Genomic DNA, 19,906 nt, shown 5'->3' on the forward strand with positions numbered 1-19,906 from the left:
ATCTATGCGCCACCAGCGCCGCGAGTGGCGACTCGTGACGACTTCAGCTTCAACTGGCACGCAACGAATCGTCGTCTTCCCGTCAGCTATACGGCCGTGTTGCATGCAATTGTGTGTGCGCCAAGATGACAGGTTTAATAAAATGGGTAGGCTTCCAAAAAATTACTAATGCATAACTCTTTTGAGGTCATGTGCTTTCTCTTCAAAGAAGAGAAAGGACACCGATTTAGAGAATCAGTCATGGTTTCGACGTGGCGTACTAAAAACGTGTGACAGAGTGTTCTGAAAGGGCGATTCATGTGGCCGGCTGGCGTAAAGTTCAAAGCATAGACCATCACCATGGATGTTTATTATTAACATATTTCTTGTTTTTTGTCTGCCCATTGTTGAGTAAACGATTTAATTCGTGTATGTGTTAGACAACCCCTTGCTATGCGGGAAAGCAATATGCATACGGTTGCCGAACTGCACGTGTAGCATTTAGCTCTTGAGCGACAGACAGACAGACAGACAGACAGACAGACAGACAGACAGACAGACAGACAGACAGACAGACAGACAGACAGACAGACAGACAGACAGACAGACAGACAGACAGACAGACAGACAGACAGACAGACAGACAGACAGACAGACAGACAGAACATTTTTTTGCGTTCAAGGACCCCAAGAAAGACTACTGTCTTTAAAAGCAGAAAAGCCACAATCAATACGCCACGTCAGTATGTGTTCTTTACAAATACGTGCATATATACGTAATTCTAAAGACTGTTGTTTTTACGCTACGCTGACAATGCAACGCTATGCAAGAAAAAGGGGGTGTTTCTTCCGCTTTGTTGAAAATGCGATGCTATGCACGAAAAAGCACTCTGCCGACGATACGGTGCTACCACCTGCCTGTGGCCCGGGGTTCTGCACAACTTCCAGTTTCCCGACATTACTTCCAGATGGTGTTGATATCTCACGCAACGCCTAGAACATCAAAAACTCGAAAGACGGAAACTTCTGCTCCCGGGGCCAAAGCTCAGTGAAGAATCTCAGGTAGCGTGGCGTCGCCTGCAGACCTTGTTTTACCCCAATCCATACATATTGTCCAAGATAGATCCCGACACATACAAACCACAGTGCAGGTTTTGCGTCACTAAAACAGCCACCCTGTACCACATCGTATGGGAATTCCCACACAATCCACCTCAACAACCCAGAGAGAGAGAGAGAGAGAGAGAGAGAAAGAGAGAGAGATAAACAGAGAGGAAAGGCAGGGAGGTTAACCAAGCTTGGCTCGGTTGGCTACCCTACACTTGGGGTGGGGGAAAAGGAGAATAATAGAACGGAAAGAGATAGAAAAGAAGAGGAGTAAGAAAGAGAAGCATGAATTGTCAGCTCGAGACAACACACTACGGTCTCGCACAGTTCTTTCACAAGCGGTGGTGAAGTCTGGTGGTCCTTAAAAAGTACAAGAGGACTTTCGTGGCTTTGCGCGTATGGGAAGCCGTCGGCCAAGGTCCCAGGATCCGATCTTCTCTTCAGTAAGCGGCCGTGAATCCAGCTGACAGAGCTTGGCTTCCATAATACGTCGTTCGGTCTGGTATGCTGGGCAATGACATAGAATGTGCTCAAGCGTTTCCTCACAGGCGCAGATGTTGCATGCCGAAGTGCTCGCCATTCCAAGGAGAGCAACAACCCAGAGCACAGCATAACACTGTGCGGTGGAAAGCAGCTCTGGCCAGCTCGGATCCGAATACCCAAGAGGCCCTCGTGAGACGAGCGAGGACAGCGGCCCGTGCCAAGGGGATCCCGGACTAAGGAACACACTCACCGACATTCCTTATTCGGTCGCAAATAAATGTTTTATTCTCTCTTTCTCTCAAGAGAGAGAATGATGTCTTTCTTGAACGACATTCGCAGTTAAGCACGCAGATACGCAGCCAGTTTTTTAAGGAGTGAAGCTCCTTAGTCTCGCTCGGTGTCTATTGTTGCCGTTGTCGTAGGTCAACGTCATCCGTTATTTTATACCGTGCATAGAGCGTTTATAGTACGCAAGCGATTAAAAAATTAGACTGTGCTCGGTCCATCCATCTGTCTGTTCATCCGTGCGTCCGACCGTGTATATATATCTGTCCATCCTTCATCGGTCTGTGCATCCGTTCATCCTTTATTCTAGGTGGTGACTTCATCGTACACACTATGGAGCTTAGCATCTAGCTTCGCTCCATCATCGGCATCCACCTCATGAATCAGCTGCCATTTTTTATTATAAATCGTTCATTGAACACAGGGTGTTGCTAACGACAGCCTTACTATTTCAGGTTAACTTGAGTTTCTGATTGTAACAGTACTTGCATATAACAATAGCAGTACGTAATTTTACAGGCTTCGGTGCTCAATCATATTGAGTACTCTGTATCTGGATGATTCTTCAAGTGTGCATGCATATCAAGCCGTAGTTACTTGCCGATATATGGTGTCACGCGTGCTGGGCGATTTTCGCAGATTACAACGTGCAGATCGAAGGCAGACAGTTAGGTTATAGAAAGTGAATTACTGAAATTCGTTTATGCAGAGCGTCTTGTTCAGTTTTGATTTTTTTTTCTCGGAGAGCATTGCAGACGCGAATGCATAGAGCGAATATACCATTAGAAAGTAATTGATCGCAAGACCATGTGATTACCGTCCTGAGCACCAATCTAGAAATGTTTTCCCGTACGCTTACATTGTGCTCAGTAAGGTTCATAAATAATGAATTGCGGCAAAAGTGGAAAGAAAAAAGTTCATGAAAGGCGAGACACCCCAGGTGAATCTACAAGAAAGCGACGGTGGAGGTACCTTGCTACGTACGCATATAATGGTAATTTTTGTCCTTTTTTCTGAAGTTAGAGATACCGCACGAGCGTGCGCGCCGTAAACGGCACATCTGACGTATGTCATCAGCTTCACAAGATATAGTATAAAAGCTGGGATTTGACTGCTCCTTCCCAATAAGCAACCCTTTATCGTTGAGGCGTGCACGTCGTATCACTGTGGCATCCATGCGTTATCTGATCATACTCGTCTTCCTGACAACTCTTCTTGCTGAAGCCTCATCGAAACCTTGTGAGTCGATTAATTTATATATGATCGTGTGCAGTCGCGAAATTAACCGTCATTGCGCCGAAATGACGGCTAGCACTTGGATCCTAATTCGCAATGCACATTGACTGTCGTGCCGCCAAGCGGAATTCAGGAGCGCCATCTCAAGGATGGTAAATAGACAGTCGCTCCGTTGTTCGGCAGCGCTAGCCTCAGCGTTAGCGCGTTGGCCAGAAACGAACACTACGACTTCGCATGTTTCCTGCATTACTGAGCAAATCGGGCCCTTCATGGCACGATGAATCTGACTCATTTTTGTGAGACGCCAAGTTTTAATAAAAAAAGTACGAGGCAACTCACTTTTGTCCCTTCCTTCCTTTCTTCCTTCCTTCCTCCCCTTCTTCCTTCCCCCTTCTTCCTTCTTCCCTTTCTATCCTTCCTTCTTCCTTCCTCCCCTTCTTTCTTCCTTCCTTCCTCCCCTTTTTCTTTCCCCCTTTCCTTCCTTCTTTCTTCCTTCCTCTCCTTGTTCCTTCCTCTCTTCCTTCCTTCCTTCCTTCCTTCCTTCCTTCCTTCCTTCCTTCCTTCCTCCCCTTCTTTTTTCCTTCTTTTCTCCCCTTCTTCCTTCCTCTCTTTCCTGTTCTTTTTCCTTCCCCTTCTTCCTTCCCTTTTCTTCCTTCACCCTTCTTCCTTCCTCTTTTTTTCCTTTCTTCTTCCTTCCTCCCCATCTTCCTTCCTTCCTTCCTTCGCGTGGTTCTCTGCAGCCACGTAGGTTAGTTATACATCGTCTGACCTTTTACGTTGAAACCAAACCTCCTTGGTTGAAACTCACCTTGTTTTACTTGCATATCACTGCTTTTGTACTGCATTAATCTCATTACATTGTACGAGGTAAGTCATGCGGGCTCGCGATTTGCTGTTCTGTAGCTCCGCAATCTTAAATTGGCCAGTGCTGCGCCGCTTGTATTTGTGGTCTTGTTAATAGATGACAGCACACTTCAAGCGATTTGCTTGATGACTGGTTTGAGATCGAAATCGGGAAAATGTTCTCCTTTTCCGCGCCCAGACGCCTTTTTGGTTGTGAACATGGAGCTGCAGAGTGGGCGAATTTGTTTGGTGGAGGAAGTTCTTAAGATTGCTTTCAGCAGTAATCATAAAAGAAACCACCTTGACGACGAGGGTTTCTGACCGGACGTAGAAGGTTGTGAACGCACCGAGAGTGACAGCTATGATGAACAATCAGCTGATGACTCACGAGGAGAGAGTTGCACTTCACGTCCCTTCATGCGATAAATTTTTTTCACGCTCGTAAGTTACTTTTAATGTACTTACAGTATAGTATCGTTCAGCGAGTGAAAAATAAAATCATAGTTTTTTTTTGTGAATTGCGTGTAGTGGCGAATACAGTGAATATTATGGAGAACAGCATGCCGCCAACACGCTCGAGCTCGACGAGCCTAGCGAAATTGTTAGAGCGATGAGACGTGCAGTTTCGGCTACAATCCACGCCTCACTGCTAAATTCTCCTGTACTTCGGCGGTACCTTTCGAACGGCGTTGTTGCTAATTTCAAAGTTGCGAAAAGCATACGTGCATATTCTTTTCGACGTTCCTATTTCGATCGCGCTGATTGAAGCTGCAACATCCGAGTGTAGTGAATTGCGCACCGCTGCACTCAAAGCATGGCTGGGACACGAGGCTACTTAATGGCCGTTAAATGCTTGTGCACCATTGAAGAAACAACTTCATGTCGCTGACATCGCGATTGACGACGGCATTAGTTTGCGAACCATCACCGCTTTAAACATCCGGTCCCGTGCAGCAGCAGTGGCGCTACTCGCTAGCTCCCTACTCCTGCGGCAAATTTTTCAGGCAAACTCGGTATGTACTACCTCGGGGTACCGTTGAGGTCCTACGTCAATCCTAGTTCGTGCACTTTGCTGTAGCACGCACAGGATTTCGCAAAGAGTCTTTCATTGACGGTAACGAAGTTGAAATGTTACTTCTCATACCACGGCGAATAATAAGCTTGGCTCCAGAAAGTGCCATGACCTCATGCACATTTCAGCGCAACACATGACTTCATCTGGTGAAAGTTGCACGGTCCGTTCGTATACGCACGTCCTAACTGTTCCTATTAATACAAGCGAGTTGGCCATCCTTTGGGTGCCATCTTGAATCGTACAGCGCGCCACCTATAGTTCGTGGGCGTTGCAAATAATCACCATTACAAGAATATTTAAAATGATATTTGCTCAGTTTTGGCGCTAGGTTGTTTCAGTATGATGCACTGTTTTTCACCATACTTGCGTTCACACATGGGTTGTACTTATGATCAGACCACTGAACAAAATCAGAATACGTGCGTGAGTTTATGTATTGCAAAGGTACAGTGGTACGTGAGTGTGCACACAACAGCATAAAATTTAGAACGTGTGTTCTACAAAAAATTACGCTTTATCAAGTGTTAGTGAGTAATGCTTCTAGGCTAATTTAGTCATGAATGCAGTACCAACTACTGACTGCAATATTTATTACGAGGTTGTGTTTCGTTACAAAGGGAGGATCTTCGTTTTTCTTTTTAGCATTTAGTGTCCCAACAAACGTTTTCATTTCGACTGTACATCGTTTTTTTTAGAAGATACACCCAGACACACACGTAGATAGAACAATTGTTAACCCTGAACCGAATGCGTATTGCTATTCTGTTTGCCCTCCATCGGCAAGTACACCCAGTGGCGGTTAAACGACTTCAACGCGCTCGTGGCCCACTTAGTTTCTTAGGACCCGAATCAAGATTGTTGACGGACTGACCAACCGACTGGTGTATAGCCGTCGAACTAAGGAAGGGACTGCGCAGCTGGCACTCGTCTAGACACCTTCCTTCGTTCTTTCATCGCACGAAAACAGCCATATCTTTGTGGCCGACACAGCTTCAGCTTGTACATTGACCTAATTGTGCGTCGCTTAGCGTCGGAATTTTGGCAGACGTCATCGTGAACGGCCAATGTGTGCAGTGCGCTCGTCAGCTCGAAACTGTCAAACTTAGGGAGGAGCCCTTTATAAGCTTTCTATTTTTATTTGGGGGTCACGTGAGTACTAATGAAGTTTAAGGTAATGAAGGTATCACCGTATATATCTCAGTGTGAATGCAAAATGAGAAAAAAAAATAACGAAATCAATTGATAAATTTAGAAAGGTCTGATACAATAACAACCAAGTTGCACGGAATCCATTTATATTGTCACGGGGTCGTGACGGGACGAATGGAGCGCACTGCGAGTTGAATAATAAATTGTTTATTTGGGTGAACCTGTGCCCAGTAAACGAAAAGTCGGACTACAGTAGCAGTCTTGGACTGAAAGCGGCGAATGGAGCATCGGCCGTCGATCAACAACTGACAAGCGGCGAAGTGCGCCGGCATTTACACTCTTGTCATCGAATGTTCTAGCGTTATCGCTGGTGGTTACGAGTGTTTCAGAATAATCTATAGAGTTCGCGGAGTCGGCGCGATCTTATCGAAATGATCTACTAAAGTCCGGAAGCTTCTCGAAAACTTCGGGCGCGGTTTGTACTGAGAATTGTGTAGTGTATTGGGGTGATAACAAAGCTTGAGGAATGGAACGTGGCAATATCGGGCATCGAAGAGGAACTTAGCACACATATAAGCATCAGTAACTTAAGTAATCATTATGAGAGAGTATGTTTATAAACCATACTTCAATGTTTCAGACGCTTTTGACCTCACCAGCAATGTCTGTAAGTAGCTTTTCTTTTATTTATTACGTCTTTGTAGCAGAGACCTATTTTGTACTACCCGCAGTTGTTTGTCACCGTCCTGATTTAGTGCATTCTTTACTATGGCAGAAGAGGCTTAGGAAACTTGAAATTTGAATTCGCTGATTCTCCCAGTACAGGGGTAGCGAGCTCGCCATAGCTTGCGTGAAAAAGTCAAGAAATTCTGCACGCCGATTTTTAAATATGATCTGCTTCTTTACGTAGCTAGGCACTATAACGTAGTGACCACATGAGATGTCTCACGAGAGAGAGAGAGAGAGAGAGAGAGAGAGAGAGGAAAGAAACCTGAAGACTTTATCTCTAGCTCATGAACATTTTTCACAAAAAAAGCATGACTGATTCCCAATCATAGAATTCGGTATAGCACGAAAGTGAAAAGTGTCTTCACAGAAGTAGTGCTTTTAGTGCAGTGATTATGAGAGTTCGTAGAATGTGTATTGGTGGTTAGCAGATACAGCACCTCTTCACGTGAATGCACCTATGTTGAAGCCTAACGGAACATCTTCATCGCAACCACCAACACCCATGATTCTGATTTGATAGTTGCGGTAGTTAAACTTTCTGACTTATAACTGGCGACAGCGTATCGTAAATTGCGCACAAAAACAATCAACAAGCGCGTAATAAACGCTCTTATTGTACGCTTTTTCAAAGCTTCGTCCATTTCAGCGCGTCGTGGCATACGTGGAATGAGCTGCCCGATGATATTGCCTCTGATAGTAACCCACGTTTAGACATAAACTTGAGATACGTTTTTGTTAACATTGTCACGGGGGTGAGAGAATCAATGAAATGAATATATTTACAAAATATACAGGGAGAGTCAGTGGCAGCTGCAGCCGAGATGGAGGTACAACAGCAACAACAACACGAGCACGGTCGCTTTCATCTTCTTCATCGTCTACCTGATGCTCACTCGTTGCCGATGTCGTGTAACATATAACCCCGCGCCGCTAACAGCGTCGTCTCAGCGCCTAAAAGAGAGTAGAATCATATGCGGAGATGTATGGTTTAAGGCGGGTCAGTGGACGACGTCAGTGGCGGGTGCAGACGACGACGACTGACTGTCCAACGGAGTGATCTCGTATGTGACCTCGGTAAGTCGGCGTAAAACCTTGTAAGGCCCCGAGTAGCGAGACAGGAGCTTCGAAGAGAGGCCAACGTGGCGGCATGGTGTCCAGAGGAGGACAAATGAAGCTGGAGAGTAGGAAACTACCCTGTGATGGCTATCGTAGCGGGCCTTCTGAGAGAGCTGCGAGCCAAGAAGACGTTCCCGTGTGATTTGGCGGGCCACTTGAGCTCGAGCAGTGGCATTCCGGGCGTACTCTGTAACCGTTTGCGTAGTTGATGGGAGAAGAGTCTCGAAGGGTAACGCTGGATGGCGGCCGAACCATAAATAGAAGGGGGAGAAGCCAGCGGTGTCGTGGCGTGACGAATTGTACGCGAATGTCACATAAGGCAAAGTACTATCCCAATCAAGGTGATCTTTGGAAACGCACGTGGAGAGCATTGTTGTCAATGTTTGATTTAGGCGCTCACTAAGACCATTTGTTTGTAGGTGATAGGCCGTAGTGAGCTTGTGACGCGTCGAACACGAGCGAAGGATGTCACTCACTACTTTTGAAAGAAATGAGCGACCATGATCGGTCAGCAGCTGTCGAGGAGCGTCATGGTGAACAATTACGTCGTGAAGCAAGAAGTCCGCGACGTCAGTGGCACAGCTTGTCGGTAACGTTCGTGTGATAGCGTATCTTGTGGCGTAATCAGTGGCTACGGCTATCCACTTGTTTCCAGTGAGAGAAGTAGGAAATGGTCAAACGAGATGAAGACCGACGCGGTAGAAGGGAACGGTTGGTATGTCTATTGGTTGGAGCGGACCAGTTGGTGGCGAGGTGGAATGTTTGGAGCGCTGGCAGGACTGACAAGCAGCAACGTATCGGCGCACAGAACGGTAAAGGCCTGGCCAGAGGAATCTACGCCACACGCGATCGTACGTGTGCGTGACCCCGAGATGTCGTGATGTCGGTTGGGGCGTCGTGAAGCTGTCCAAGAACAGCGGAACGTAGTGTCACAGGAACTACGAGTAGTAGCTCTGGTTCCTCGGCGCTGGTGTTACGTCGGTAAAGAATGCCATCGCGTAGAACGAACAAGTGTAGCGACGGGTCTACGTGAGGCAAACGTAGACTTTGCATGACAGACCGCAAGTGGGCATCGCTGAGCTGTTCCTTGCGTACGTCGGTGAAAGCCGACATGGCGAAGACACAAGGGTCAGAATCATGTGCTGAAAGGTCGGGTGGGTCCACGGGGTGACGGCATAGACAGTCGGCATCCTGGTGCATTAGGGCAGATTTGTATTCCACGTCAAAGCTGTATTCTAGTAGTTTCAAGGCCCAACGACCAAGTCGTCCAGTTGGATCATTAAGGGACGACAGCCAGCACAAGGCATGGTGATCTGTAATTACCCAAAAGGTGCGGTCAAACAAGTATGGCCGAAATTTTCTGACTGCCCAGACTAGTGCGAGGCACTCACGTTCTGTAATGGAAAACTTGCTCTCCGAAGGAGAAAGGAGGCGACTGGCATACCCCGCACCTCCGCCAAATGTCACGTGGGTGAGATAATGAATGAAATAAATATATTTACAAAATATACAAGGAGAGTCAGAGGCAGCTGCAGCGAAGATGGAAGTTGTTAAGTTTGGCCTGGAAATTCATCTGGGCAGTCGCCATTGTGCGTAAGCCGGTCCACGGGGGAGGCTCTCAATCCCTTCGGCACCCAGTCTGCCAGACGCTATCGAAGATTTGAACAATTACCCAGACAATGCGGCAAGCAAAGGCGAGTTCCCGTCTTTCAAATGCGGACCCTTTTGTCGTCTCTTCGAGCAGAAGCGGTGACTGATGCCCTCGGTGATTCATCTGGCGACGGGAAGCTGTTGCGACCGGCGCCAGAGCTGACAGGAGAGCGGCGCTCCTTTTAATCCCCAATCGAGTAGCCGACCGGCCGTCTACCTATGCCTGCCAGGCATTGTCTCTGCTAGCCGGAGGATGAGACGTCGGGTCGCCACGACATCGTAAACAGTTCCAGAGAGGACAACAAAGAAAGCATCTTCCTGGAAGAGACCATGGCGGCCACCGCAAATCACCCCGCTAATTGAGCAAACCGATCGGCGGACCTTTTGAGGTATGCTGTCAGGACCGTGAGACCTCTCGACTAGCGGCACACACACGACGAGGAAGAGCCCTCCTGGCGCCACCTTGCAGTGCAGTGTTCACGACTCAATATTGGACGTTCACATGGACCGGGCATGCTCGTCCCCCTCACCTGTGTGTGTGTGATTGGTGTTCCACTTGGAGAGGAGGAGCCCAACAGGGCTTAAAACGACGCCACAGAGTGCTGGACGTCGCTCTGAACTATGTAACGTTCAACCACCACGCTCGTGGGTTGTGAAACCCCTAACCTTTCTTTTCTGTAAATATGTCTAAATAGTGCCATGAACCTGTTTGTTTTTCGTATCCTCCAGCGACCTTTCTTTCGACCCTTACAAGGTACAACAGCAATAACAACACGAGCACGGTTGCTTTAATCGTCTTCGTCGTCTACCTGATGCTCTCTCGTTGCCGATGTCGTGTAACAATATAACAGAGTATTTTTTTTTCATTTTTTCTGCGTTATTGTTCAACTTTCAAGTTATTTTATATTGTGACGTATTGTGCGTTCTTTTGATTAAAGTGGCGTAATCTGATCTTGTGAACTATTGAATTACGATGACTGAATGTATTGTTAACTTTTTGCGAAGTATTTTGTCGTTATTATTAACGTGCAGTGCAGCGTTTTTCTTTATGCTTTACTTCCAATTTTACTCTAACATTCCTTCACTCTATTCCTGCGGGCCTGTAAGATAATTTTCAACAAATAAACAAAATAAGGACAGAAGCCTGGAGAAACCGCATGGCGTGCGTTCAAGAGTGGCGCGGAAACGCGTACGCCTGTGTTCATGGTTGAGCGTCCGCAACGGCTCTGTGGACGCAGCCTGACATTGTAAATGGCTGGCATGCATCGTCTGCAAAGCTGCTGCGGGCGACCAACCCCTACCGCACCACGCTTCAGCGACACGGGAGGCAGAGGTTCGTAGCTACGGCGCCTCTCGTAATCATATGGTAGCTTTGGGACGTTGAACCGCTATAATTAATTAATTGGGTTTGTATAGCTTGAGCCACAAACGTGTGCCGGCGTTCCACGGTCCACTGGCCTCCGTCTCGCTCCACCAAGGCATCACATAGCAGATTTATTAGTCGCTGCTGTCCCACTCGTTGTCTGCAGGCGAAACCCCGTCGCTGCATGTGAAAGCTGCACTTGTCCGTCAACGAGCTGTCACACGCTCTCACGAAGCAAAAGGCAAGGCACGTAACCAGAGTGAGACATAACTGCGTCTTCCCCCATGCTATAGCGCAAACAGTGTTGTTGCTACTATCGAGGCGCTTTTACAATGACCTCCGAGATTCGCGCACATGCAGACAATCTCGGACGCCATGATTTAAATGCGACGTTCATGAATCGTTCTTTATGAGGGCTAGTAAGTGTCATACCGCATTACTTCTCGTCATCGCTCACAGACGGCGCTGCCACCACGCCTCGCGTAGGGACCTTAGCCCCGCGAACAGAGAGCACCCAGCGAGAGAAAATGTGTAAGGTATATAAGGCGCGTCTGTAGACAGTCTTTGGTCTGATTTTATACTTCATTCATGCAGACACTGCGGAATCAGGGCGTCGATGAAGCATATAAACATCCTGGAAGAAATCTACAGGAGATCAACTGCTACCATAGTGCTTCATGAAGAAAGCAACAGAATACCAATCAAGAAGGGTGTAAGGCAGGGGGATACGATCTCCCCAATGCTATTTACCGCGCGCTTACAGGAGGTTTTCAGAGGCCTATAGTGGGGTCAATTACAGATAGGAGCTGTTAGAGAGTACCTTAGTAACCTGCGCTTCGCCGATGATATTGCAGTGCAGAGTAACTCATGGGACGAATTGCAACTGATGATTACGGAGTTAGACAAAGAGAGCAGAAAGGAGGGTCGTAAAATTAATCTGCAGAAAACAAAAGTAATGTAGAACAACCTCGGAAGAGAGCAGCGCTTCGAGATAGGTAATAGGGCAATTCAAGTTGTAAAAGACTATGTCTACTTAGGGCAGGTATTAACCGCGAAGCCGAACCACGAGATTGAAGTAACTAGAAGAATAAGAACGGGGTGGAGCACATTTGGCAAGCACTCTCAAATAATGACAGGTAGATTGCCACTATGCCTCAGCATGAAGATATATAACAGCTGTATCTTGCTGGTACTTAGCTACGGAGCAGAATCCTGGAGGCTTCCAAACAGGGTTCAGCTTAAGTTGAGGACAACGTGGCGAGCAATGGAAAGAAGAATGGTGGGTGTAAACTTAAGAGACAAAATGAGAGCAGAGTGGATTAGAGAACAAACGGGGGTTAAGGATAATGTAGTTAAATTCAAGAAGAGGAAATGGATATGATCCTGACATGTAGCGCATAGACAGGATAACCGCTGGTCATTAAGGGTAACTAACTGCATTCCTAGATAAGAAAAGCGGATTAGGGGGAGACAAAACGTTAGTTGGAAAGATGAGATTAAGAAGTGTGTGGGTACAAATTGGCAGCAGAAAGCACAGGACCGGGTTAACTGGCGGAACATGGGAGAGGCCTTTGTCCTGCAGTGAACGTAGTCAGGCTGGCGATGATGATGATGGTGATGATAGTTCAGTCGGTAGAGCGTCGGGCACATATCTCCGTCGACCGACGAGTCGGACGTTCTATACCGAGCAGGAGAGCATTTTTTATTGTTGTTTTTCTTTCTTTCTCCTTTGCTAGCGTTCATTGTATCGCCACATGTATGACGGAAATACGTCACTTAGGTTTGATTGACCACGATGTTAAAACGGACGAAAAACGTCGTGTGCGGGCCGTGGGCCGCATGCGGACAGCGAGCCTCGTGTTTGAAACACTTGTCCCGCCTATAGTCTGTGCGAATAAGAATTGTGTTGCACGACTTCATTGATTTTCTTGCCGAAGCCAATGAAATACTCCACAGCTTGGCATTTTCTTAGACGAGACTGCGTAAATTTCGCACTTAGATCATTCGGTAGTTGCGTAGGTACTTTAATTTCTGAAGACAACATCATTTAGTGATTGTCTGTGAAACACTGCACTATGTCTATGATGTGCAATGTGCACATACTTTTCTCTTTTATTCCCTGATTCTCCTCTTCCCAAGTGTAGTGTAGCAAACTTGACGTAGTCTACTTGGCCCTCATACTCTTCTTACTATCGTTATCTCTCCCTCTCTCTCTCTCTCTCTCTAGTACCAAATACTTTGAATGTTTTGCTGATACAGGTGTAGTCGGAGCACTAGTGTGGTCGGCCCGTAGTTTTTACGCACATATGTGCTAAACGTTGTGTTAAAACTTCGTTTTCTATATTCAGTGAACACTGCCGAATCAATTAAACATCGTAGAGTCAACATTATTGGTCCCTGATGCATAAATTTGGTAATGTCTTCCTAGCCATTGATTTTAGGAACGTGTGCGATTGCGCTTGCACTCTTCTTCCCCTGGTTTCCAAATTTAGGCTGCGGCAGGAAACCCGCAGGGGGTAGATGCCCAGGAGGCGGTACAAAGTGGACCTTCTGCCAACTAAAAAGGAAGTGCGTGAGAATTTGGTGGAGCGGCTGTGGAAATAACTGCAACATATTCAGTAACGAGAGAGAATGCAAAGGAATTTGCCGCAGCTAACACTCCGATGGATGACCATGACATTGTACCCTTTGTATATGTATGTGACCTGGGATTCTTTGAAATCTTAGTACCAATAAAACGGATCTGTACTAACTCATTGTGCTGTTCAATTGTTCAAGGTGTCCACCGTGGCAATCTTGCTCACAATCGTTCATCAAGAAAACGAAATCCTTCTATTTCCGCGAAGTGAATTGCGATGGAGGAAGCCTCTTCGGAACAAATCGGGAGAACCCGCGAATCCTTCGTACAAAACCTTTACCATCATATAAAGGAGTAAGACGTTACTATAGGGGTGATTGTATACACTTATATATACCCAAGATGTAATTCTTTACATATAGATTCGACTATAAACAAGGATTACATTACTAATTACAAAGTTTTAGGACGGATTTTTCTTTGAAGTCTGCAATTTTGTGGTCGGTAAGAATGTGGCGAAAATAAACTTGAGGTTACAGTTAAAAATAGGAGAAGGCAATGTCGATAGAGGGCCCAAGTCGAGATTCCCTTGCCGCTGCTTGCGTGTTGCCTCGACTTCGGGGGCTCTCACTTCGGGGTGCGCTACTGTAAGCGACGCCCGAGTAGGGGCGGGAACGTGGTGGCGTTCCCTAAGTTCTTGGGCCCTCTGGACTGTCTTTAGTTGGTATTGGAGCTTGGGACTCCTGAGTGCCTCTTCTCAGTCCGTCTCCCTGGTGGGAGGTCCCTGAGGTAACGCGAGACATTGTCAGAACATCTGTGCGAGTGAACATTACTCATCTGTGCAGTCTGGGCGTTGGGTATTTACGCCCGTGTTGTAACGGCTGAGTCGGCCCCGGGATAGGCACGATCTGGTTCGTAGCATGCGAAAGGCTACCTCTTGCCCGCGTTCAATCTTTCGGTGTGGTGAAGGGTATTTCTGTCATTTCGGTAGTGAGAGGTAATTTCGCTGAAGGTGAATAAGGGGCCATTAAACTGTACGTCTGGTCCCACTTCTTCGATGGCAGATTGATTGTCGCGGCTGGTCAGTTCTCGCCCCCGAACATTAGCTATTTCGTTGAAGTTGGGTTGCTGTTGGCGGAATTCTTCACCCATGGGGGCAAGGAATAAGAAACGCAGTGCAAGCCACTGCATTCATAGAGAAATATATGCTGTATTTGCGTGTTTGTAAAATGTGGGCTGTTTCTCGAGCGATGTTGCCCGTTTAGTAAGCACGATTGACGTCGCGAGAGTCTTTGAAGGCATTGGTGTGTGAGGGGACATGTGTGAATGTATAGAGCAGAAATTGTTATCCACATGAGTTGTTTTGGCATGCGCTACCGTCTGCTGGCTTCTTCGAGTACAATTTAACCAACGTTCTGTTCATTTATTAATTGCCTGCTGGTGCCCCTGGTTTATGTTTTTCGTGTCTTCATCCGAGAACCCGTGACAAGAAAGATGAACGAGCACACTGAATAGCTTGCTTTTGAGCTTCGCATACCCCATGGTTAGGCTCTGGCACGGCGCATGAAAAGTATGACCCGCGTCTCCTTTCTGCGAAACTGCAAGGAACGAGCGAATACAACTACGCCAGTCAAGTGAACCATAGCGAAGATGTCGCCGAGAAAGAGGCCTTTACGTACCCCGGCAGGAGCTAGCTCGCGAAGGCTTCAAGCATACACAGAACCGACGGGTCCAGGACAACCGATTTTTTATACTGTATGAAAAACATGCAGTCTGTATCCAAGGTTTCAATGCTGGGTAACACGGGACCATACCTGTCCAGAACTTGGCATGCTGCAAAGTATGTATGAAGACTTCAAATGCCATCAAGCAGATCTTTAGAGAGACTACAAAAGCGTTCACACCACTTTCTCGTGGCATTTGAATCACCAAGAAAAGTTTGTTCAAGATCGCGGTTTGAATACTCACCTTGATCAGATATTTTAGCCGGTAATAGTGACTTTTTACATATGTAGCAGGACAGAAGCACATTATTTTCTTTATCTCCAATCGGTGATCACTCGAAAAAACTGTTTTTATGCTATACCATAGTAATGGCGGGAAAGTAGCAAGAGCATCAGCTAATACATTATCTTCAAACGTCCTTGGTTAGACCGAGAACATTTGTTTTTGTTATTGTTTCTCTCTTTCACCTTTTAATCATTTCCCATTTGAAATGGTTCAGAATCGCTGCAGATGGTGCAGTGAGAGTGATATGACATGCACCTGATATGTTTAAACGCGCCTAATCAAAATCCTGAAGAACGTCTAACATAACTCTTTTTCGGCGGTTTTGCATCCACACAGCAGCTGCCTCGTGGTTTCGAAATGGCACAGTCATCACGACAGTCACGTTGCAATACCCGTTTCATATCGCTCTATTGAACGCCCTTCTTATCCCTGCTAACATTGCCAACGATCTAGACTAGTTACTCGCACAATGCGAACGCTAGCATACGCATCCTGACATCGCAGACGCATTTTCCACACATACCGCCCCAGATTAAAGTGTCTTCGCCCTTGCATTCGCAAGCTGGCGATTGAAGTAAAGCCTTCCGCTAGTGCTAGGCGTGAAACCCAGCCAAAGTCAACCATTAGAGCAGCAGGTCTTCTCTAGCCGCCTCCGCCTTCTACCGAGATGACATCCAGTCTCCTAGACGAGCTTTTCGTCCTCATCCAGCGAGCGACCGTGGAAGATCTCGAAAGCCTGGACGGCGCGAACGCAGCGTGGCTTCCGAGGCTCGGAACTCTTCCGTCAGAAATGGTCGTCCAGGAAATTCGCCACGCTCTGGAAGCATCTCCCGACACTAGTGTGTTTCGGGAGCGCCTCGCCTGGCTCTACACGTGGCTCATGCACACGCGACACGTTTCACCGTGGCTATTGCTTCACTTCGGAGCCCCAGCGCGGCGGGTGAACCCCTTTAGGCTTATAGAGGACCTGACGGACGTACTTCGATCTCTTCCTTTCGAAACTACGATCGGCGTGTGGCGCGGCATCGGAACGTACTACGTCTGTATCGTTAACAACTACTCGTCTTCCACCAATCAGGAATGCGGAGCAATCTTCCTGGTGCTCTGGGCAGGCCGGCCATTCGGGGCTGCTTACGCCAGAACGTACGCCCAACTGCTGATGCTCACTGCCGCGCTGCACGTCGCCTTGCGATTGGAAGGCGTGGCACTCATGCCGGAGGTGTACGCTGATCTAGGCGCCGCTTACTCGGCCGGTCGCCAAGATGTCACCGCTGTACTTATGAGTCAATCAGATGCTGCCGCACGCATTGTCGTACAGTTCATCTGGTATTTCTACCAGCTACGGCACAGTTCGGCCACGTGGGGACTAGGTAAGACACGTCACGCTTTTCTACCCTTTGTTGATGGTAGTACGAATTGACCAGCCACCAATTTCTTCGAGTGTTCTGCATCAGGGAAACCAGTTTTGTAGCACCACGGTGGTCTAGTGGTTATGCGACTCGGCTGCAGGACCGCACGTTGCGAGATCAGATGCCGGCCGTGGGGGCCGCATATTCGATGGATGGGAAAATGTTTGAGGCCCATGTGATTACATTTAAGTGCACGTTAAAAAAAACCCAGGTGGTCTAAATTTCAGGCACCCTCCACTACGGCACCTCTCGTAACCATACGGCGGTTTCGGTAGGTCAAAACCCATTATTTGTTGAAATTAAACAAGTCTTGCATCATCGCGAATCTCTGTATTTTGTTCCCAGCCTCCTTGATCTCTTAGCAGCAGTGGCATTGTGTAACAGTCGCCAGATCGATTTCGATCCCACAGGACTCATTTTGTATTGGAACAAAAAAGAAAAATCGGAGGGCCGGGGTCCTTTTTCCACTTGCCCTAATTGGCTGGAAAGTGATACACGTTTTCTTATTAGGGCGTTTTAAAGCTTTATGTACGCTATCCGTTCCGGTCGCTGCTACTGCATATCGTCATAACGCTAAGAGCAGTTAACGCCTACGTTCAACCCGCAAAAAAAAAAATGAAATAGCGTGAAGGCTGCAAGGCCAGCCAAGCCCCCTTGTGGTGATCTCGAGGACATTACACGTCGCCAGGGACAATCGCTATTTGGAAACTCGTCCGGCGTCCATACTAAACGCTACACCCGCAATGCCCGCTAAACTGGCTTCCAATAGTTTTTTTTTTCTTTTTAGTGGATGTATTATTCCTCCCCCATTCTCTTCCGACATGTTTCTGCACCTAATGTGGTTTCGCATTGCCAGATCAAGCATACACTGCAAGCTGCTTTCCGCATGCACTGACGTTCGATCAAGTAACGATGTCATGTGATTGCGCCGTTATGTTACGTCACTGTATCTAACTCAAGGATTACGTGGCAAATTTAGACAATCTGCGACGTCATGCGGTGATGTCATCACGCGATTCTCGGCTCGTCACTACGTTTGAGCGCATCGCAATGCGGGTCTCCTGATCAGTATTGGATCTTACAATTAGCTTGCGATTCGTTTATTGTGCGACCAAATCAGTCAGGGTGTTCCTTCACTTCAGGCTCATTTAAAAGCGGCCGGGAAACGGACAGCGGGAATTTTCTACCTCATCTCGCGTTTTAATATCTGTAGAGTGCGGGTTTATAGAAACGAGATAAGATGAAGGGGGGGGGGGGGGCAATCGGCGCTAAATTTCGACAAGTGAATGATTCAAAACAGGATGACATGCATTGATACATTTACTGTCCCTTTCTTGTTTTTTTTTTCATTTTCATAAATCTGCTCTCAATACTTTGCGGGGCCCTGCGACACTTTTCTGGGTAGCCATAGGAAGGGTCGCCGAAAAAAAATCTTATTCCCTCACAAATTCACCACCGCGAAAGTTTTCAGAATCCATCCAGTACGGGCGTATAGTTACAAAAATATATCGCGTGCTGCAAGTGAATTCTCTCTTCTCTCTCCAGGAAAAAATTGCGTCGCGCACGCTTCATTGATCGATGTGTGGGGCTTAACGTCTCAAAACCACCACATGATTATGAGAGACGCCGCAGTGAAAAGCTCCGGGAATTTTGACCACCTGGTGTTCTTTAACGTGCACCCAAATCTGAGCACACGGGCCTACAACATTTCCGCCTCCATCAGAAATACAGCCGTAGCAGCCGGGATTCGAACCCGCGACCTGCGGGTCAGCAGCCGAGTACCTTAGCCACTAGACCACCGCGGCGAGGCGTGCACGCTTCGTGGCTTGGGGTACGTTTTTTAAATTTTTTTCTTCGAATGTGTGGCTTTTTAGTGCGATCACGGGCGCACGCGTAGAAAAGTCGCGGCCTCTCACGGCGAAACCAATAAAGACCGAGCACGGCACGCTCCAATGAGTCGATGGCTGATACTCGGCTTGAGACGCAGTGATTTGGAACCTGTAGCATCAATTGTCGAGAGCAGATAAAGCAAGTTTTAACCGAGTTTGAGAAATAGTTGTAAATTTCCAGCCGCCGCGTACTTCTCTATAATATTTGGCACACGCGTTTTTAGGGAACCTCGACAGCCGATCGGCAGCGTTTTATGACCATGCTTAAAAAAGTTTCGATACTTCACGTATTATTTCATGTATTATACTTCCATTGGGATCTTACCGAGTGTCTACTTATTCATGAATATGCTGTTGGCTTGAACTGTTTCACATTTTCTCTCTCCAGACGGTGCCCCGTGACAAAAGCGCTTCTTCGATCTGCTCATTCATTGGACTACGCTGAACCGGCGCGCGAAAGTTACGCCAAAATCATTTACGAGATTACAAGCGACAAGCAACTATACAACAACCAGACCAAGCATTCACAATCTCTCGAACATCTAACTTCGGCGATGCGCCAACTTTACTTGGGAGGAACTTGGAAACCAAAGCACCGGCTTTCATATGCTGCGGGACCGGCATAGCGTCTTTGCGAAAGGTGACGATGCTCGGTGGCACATCGTCGCACTCTTTCGCGAGGCTGGTGTACAATGTAAAGCATCTTGAAGAATTCGAAGTTTCATCAAAGTCAGAAATATCGAAAGAAATGCTGCGGTTTATCCGTTTCCGCGAGAGAGTGTTTGACGAGCAAATATTTTTTCAAGAACCTTCCTAGTACCTTTTGACAGATTTGATTGAAACTTATTTAAAAAAAGCGCATATACGACGTGCTCGCTGGCAGGCGACTGAAATGCGATATAGCCTTTAAAGCATGACTGCATGTATAATGATTTGCATGAAGAGTGTCCGTGCTTTCTTTTATATATTGACCTAGATATAAATAAAAAATATTTACACCAACTG

The 19,906-nt window shown here is 47.0% G+C and overlaps 1 protein-coding gene and 1 long non-coding RNA gene across 2 annotated transcripts; both read left to right on the forward strand.

Moving 5' to 3' along the window:
- The first annotated feature begins 2,954 nt into the window (after positions 1–2,954).
- LOC142768510 (uncharacterized) lies at positions 2,955–13,767 on the forward strand. Its single transcript, XR_012885319.1, has 3 exons — positions 2,955–3,093; positions 6,798–6,824; positions 13,508–13,767. It is a non-coding gene; the product is annotated as an uncharacterized LOC142768510 (long non-coding RNA).
- Positions 13,768–16,136: 2,369 nt separating this feature from the next.
- Positions 16,137–19,906, forward strand: LOC119165822 (uncharacterized). The gene is made up of 2 exons (XM_037417859.2): positions 16,137–16,973; positions 19,290–19,906. Exons 1-2 carry the CDS (start codon positions 16,271–16,273, stop codon positions 19,301–19,303), a joined length of 717 nt encoding a protein of 238 aa, XP_037273756.2. The 5' UTR covers positions 16,137–16,270; the 3' UTR covers positions 19,304–19,906.

This window comes from Rhipicephalus microplus, chromosome 8 (genome assembly GCF_043290135.1).
Source record: "Rhipicephalus microplus isolate Deutch F79 chromosome 8, USDA_Rmic, whole genome shotgun sequence".
Lineage (NCBI taxonomy): Eukaryota > Metazoa > Arthropoda > Arachnida > Ixodida > Ixodidae > Rhipicephalus > Rhipicephalus microplus.

What these genes read in the sequence shown, in the direction of transcription:
- LOC119165822 (XM_037417859.2), top strand. Translation starts at nt 16,271, where the DNA reads ATGACATCCAGTCTCCTAGACGAGCTTTTCGTCCTCATCCAGCGAGCG.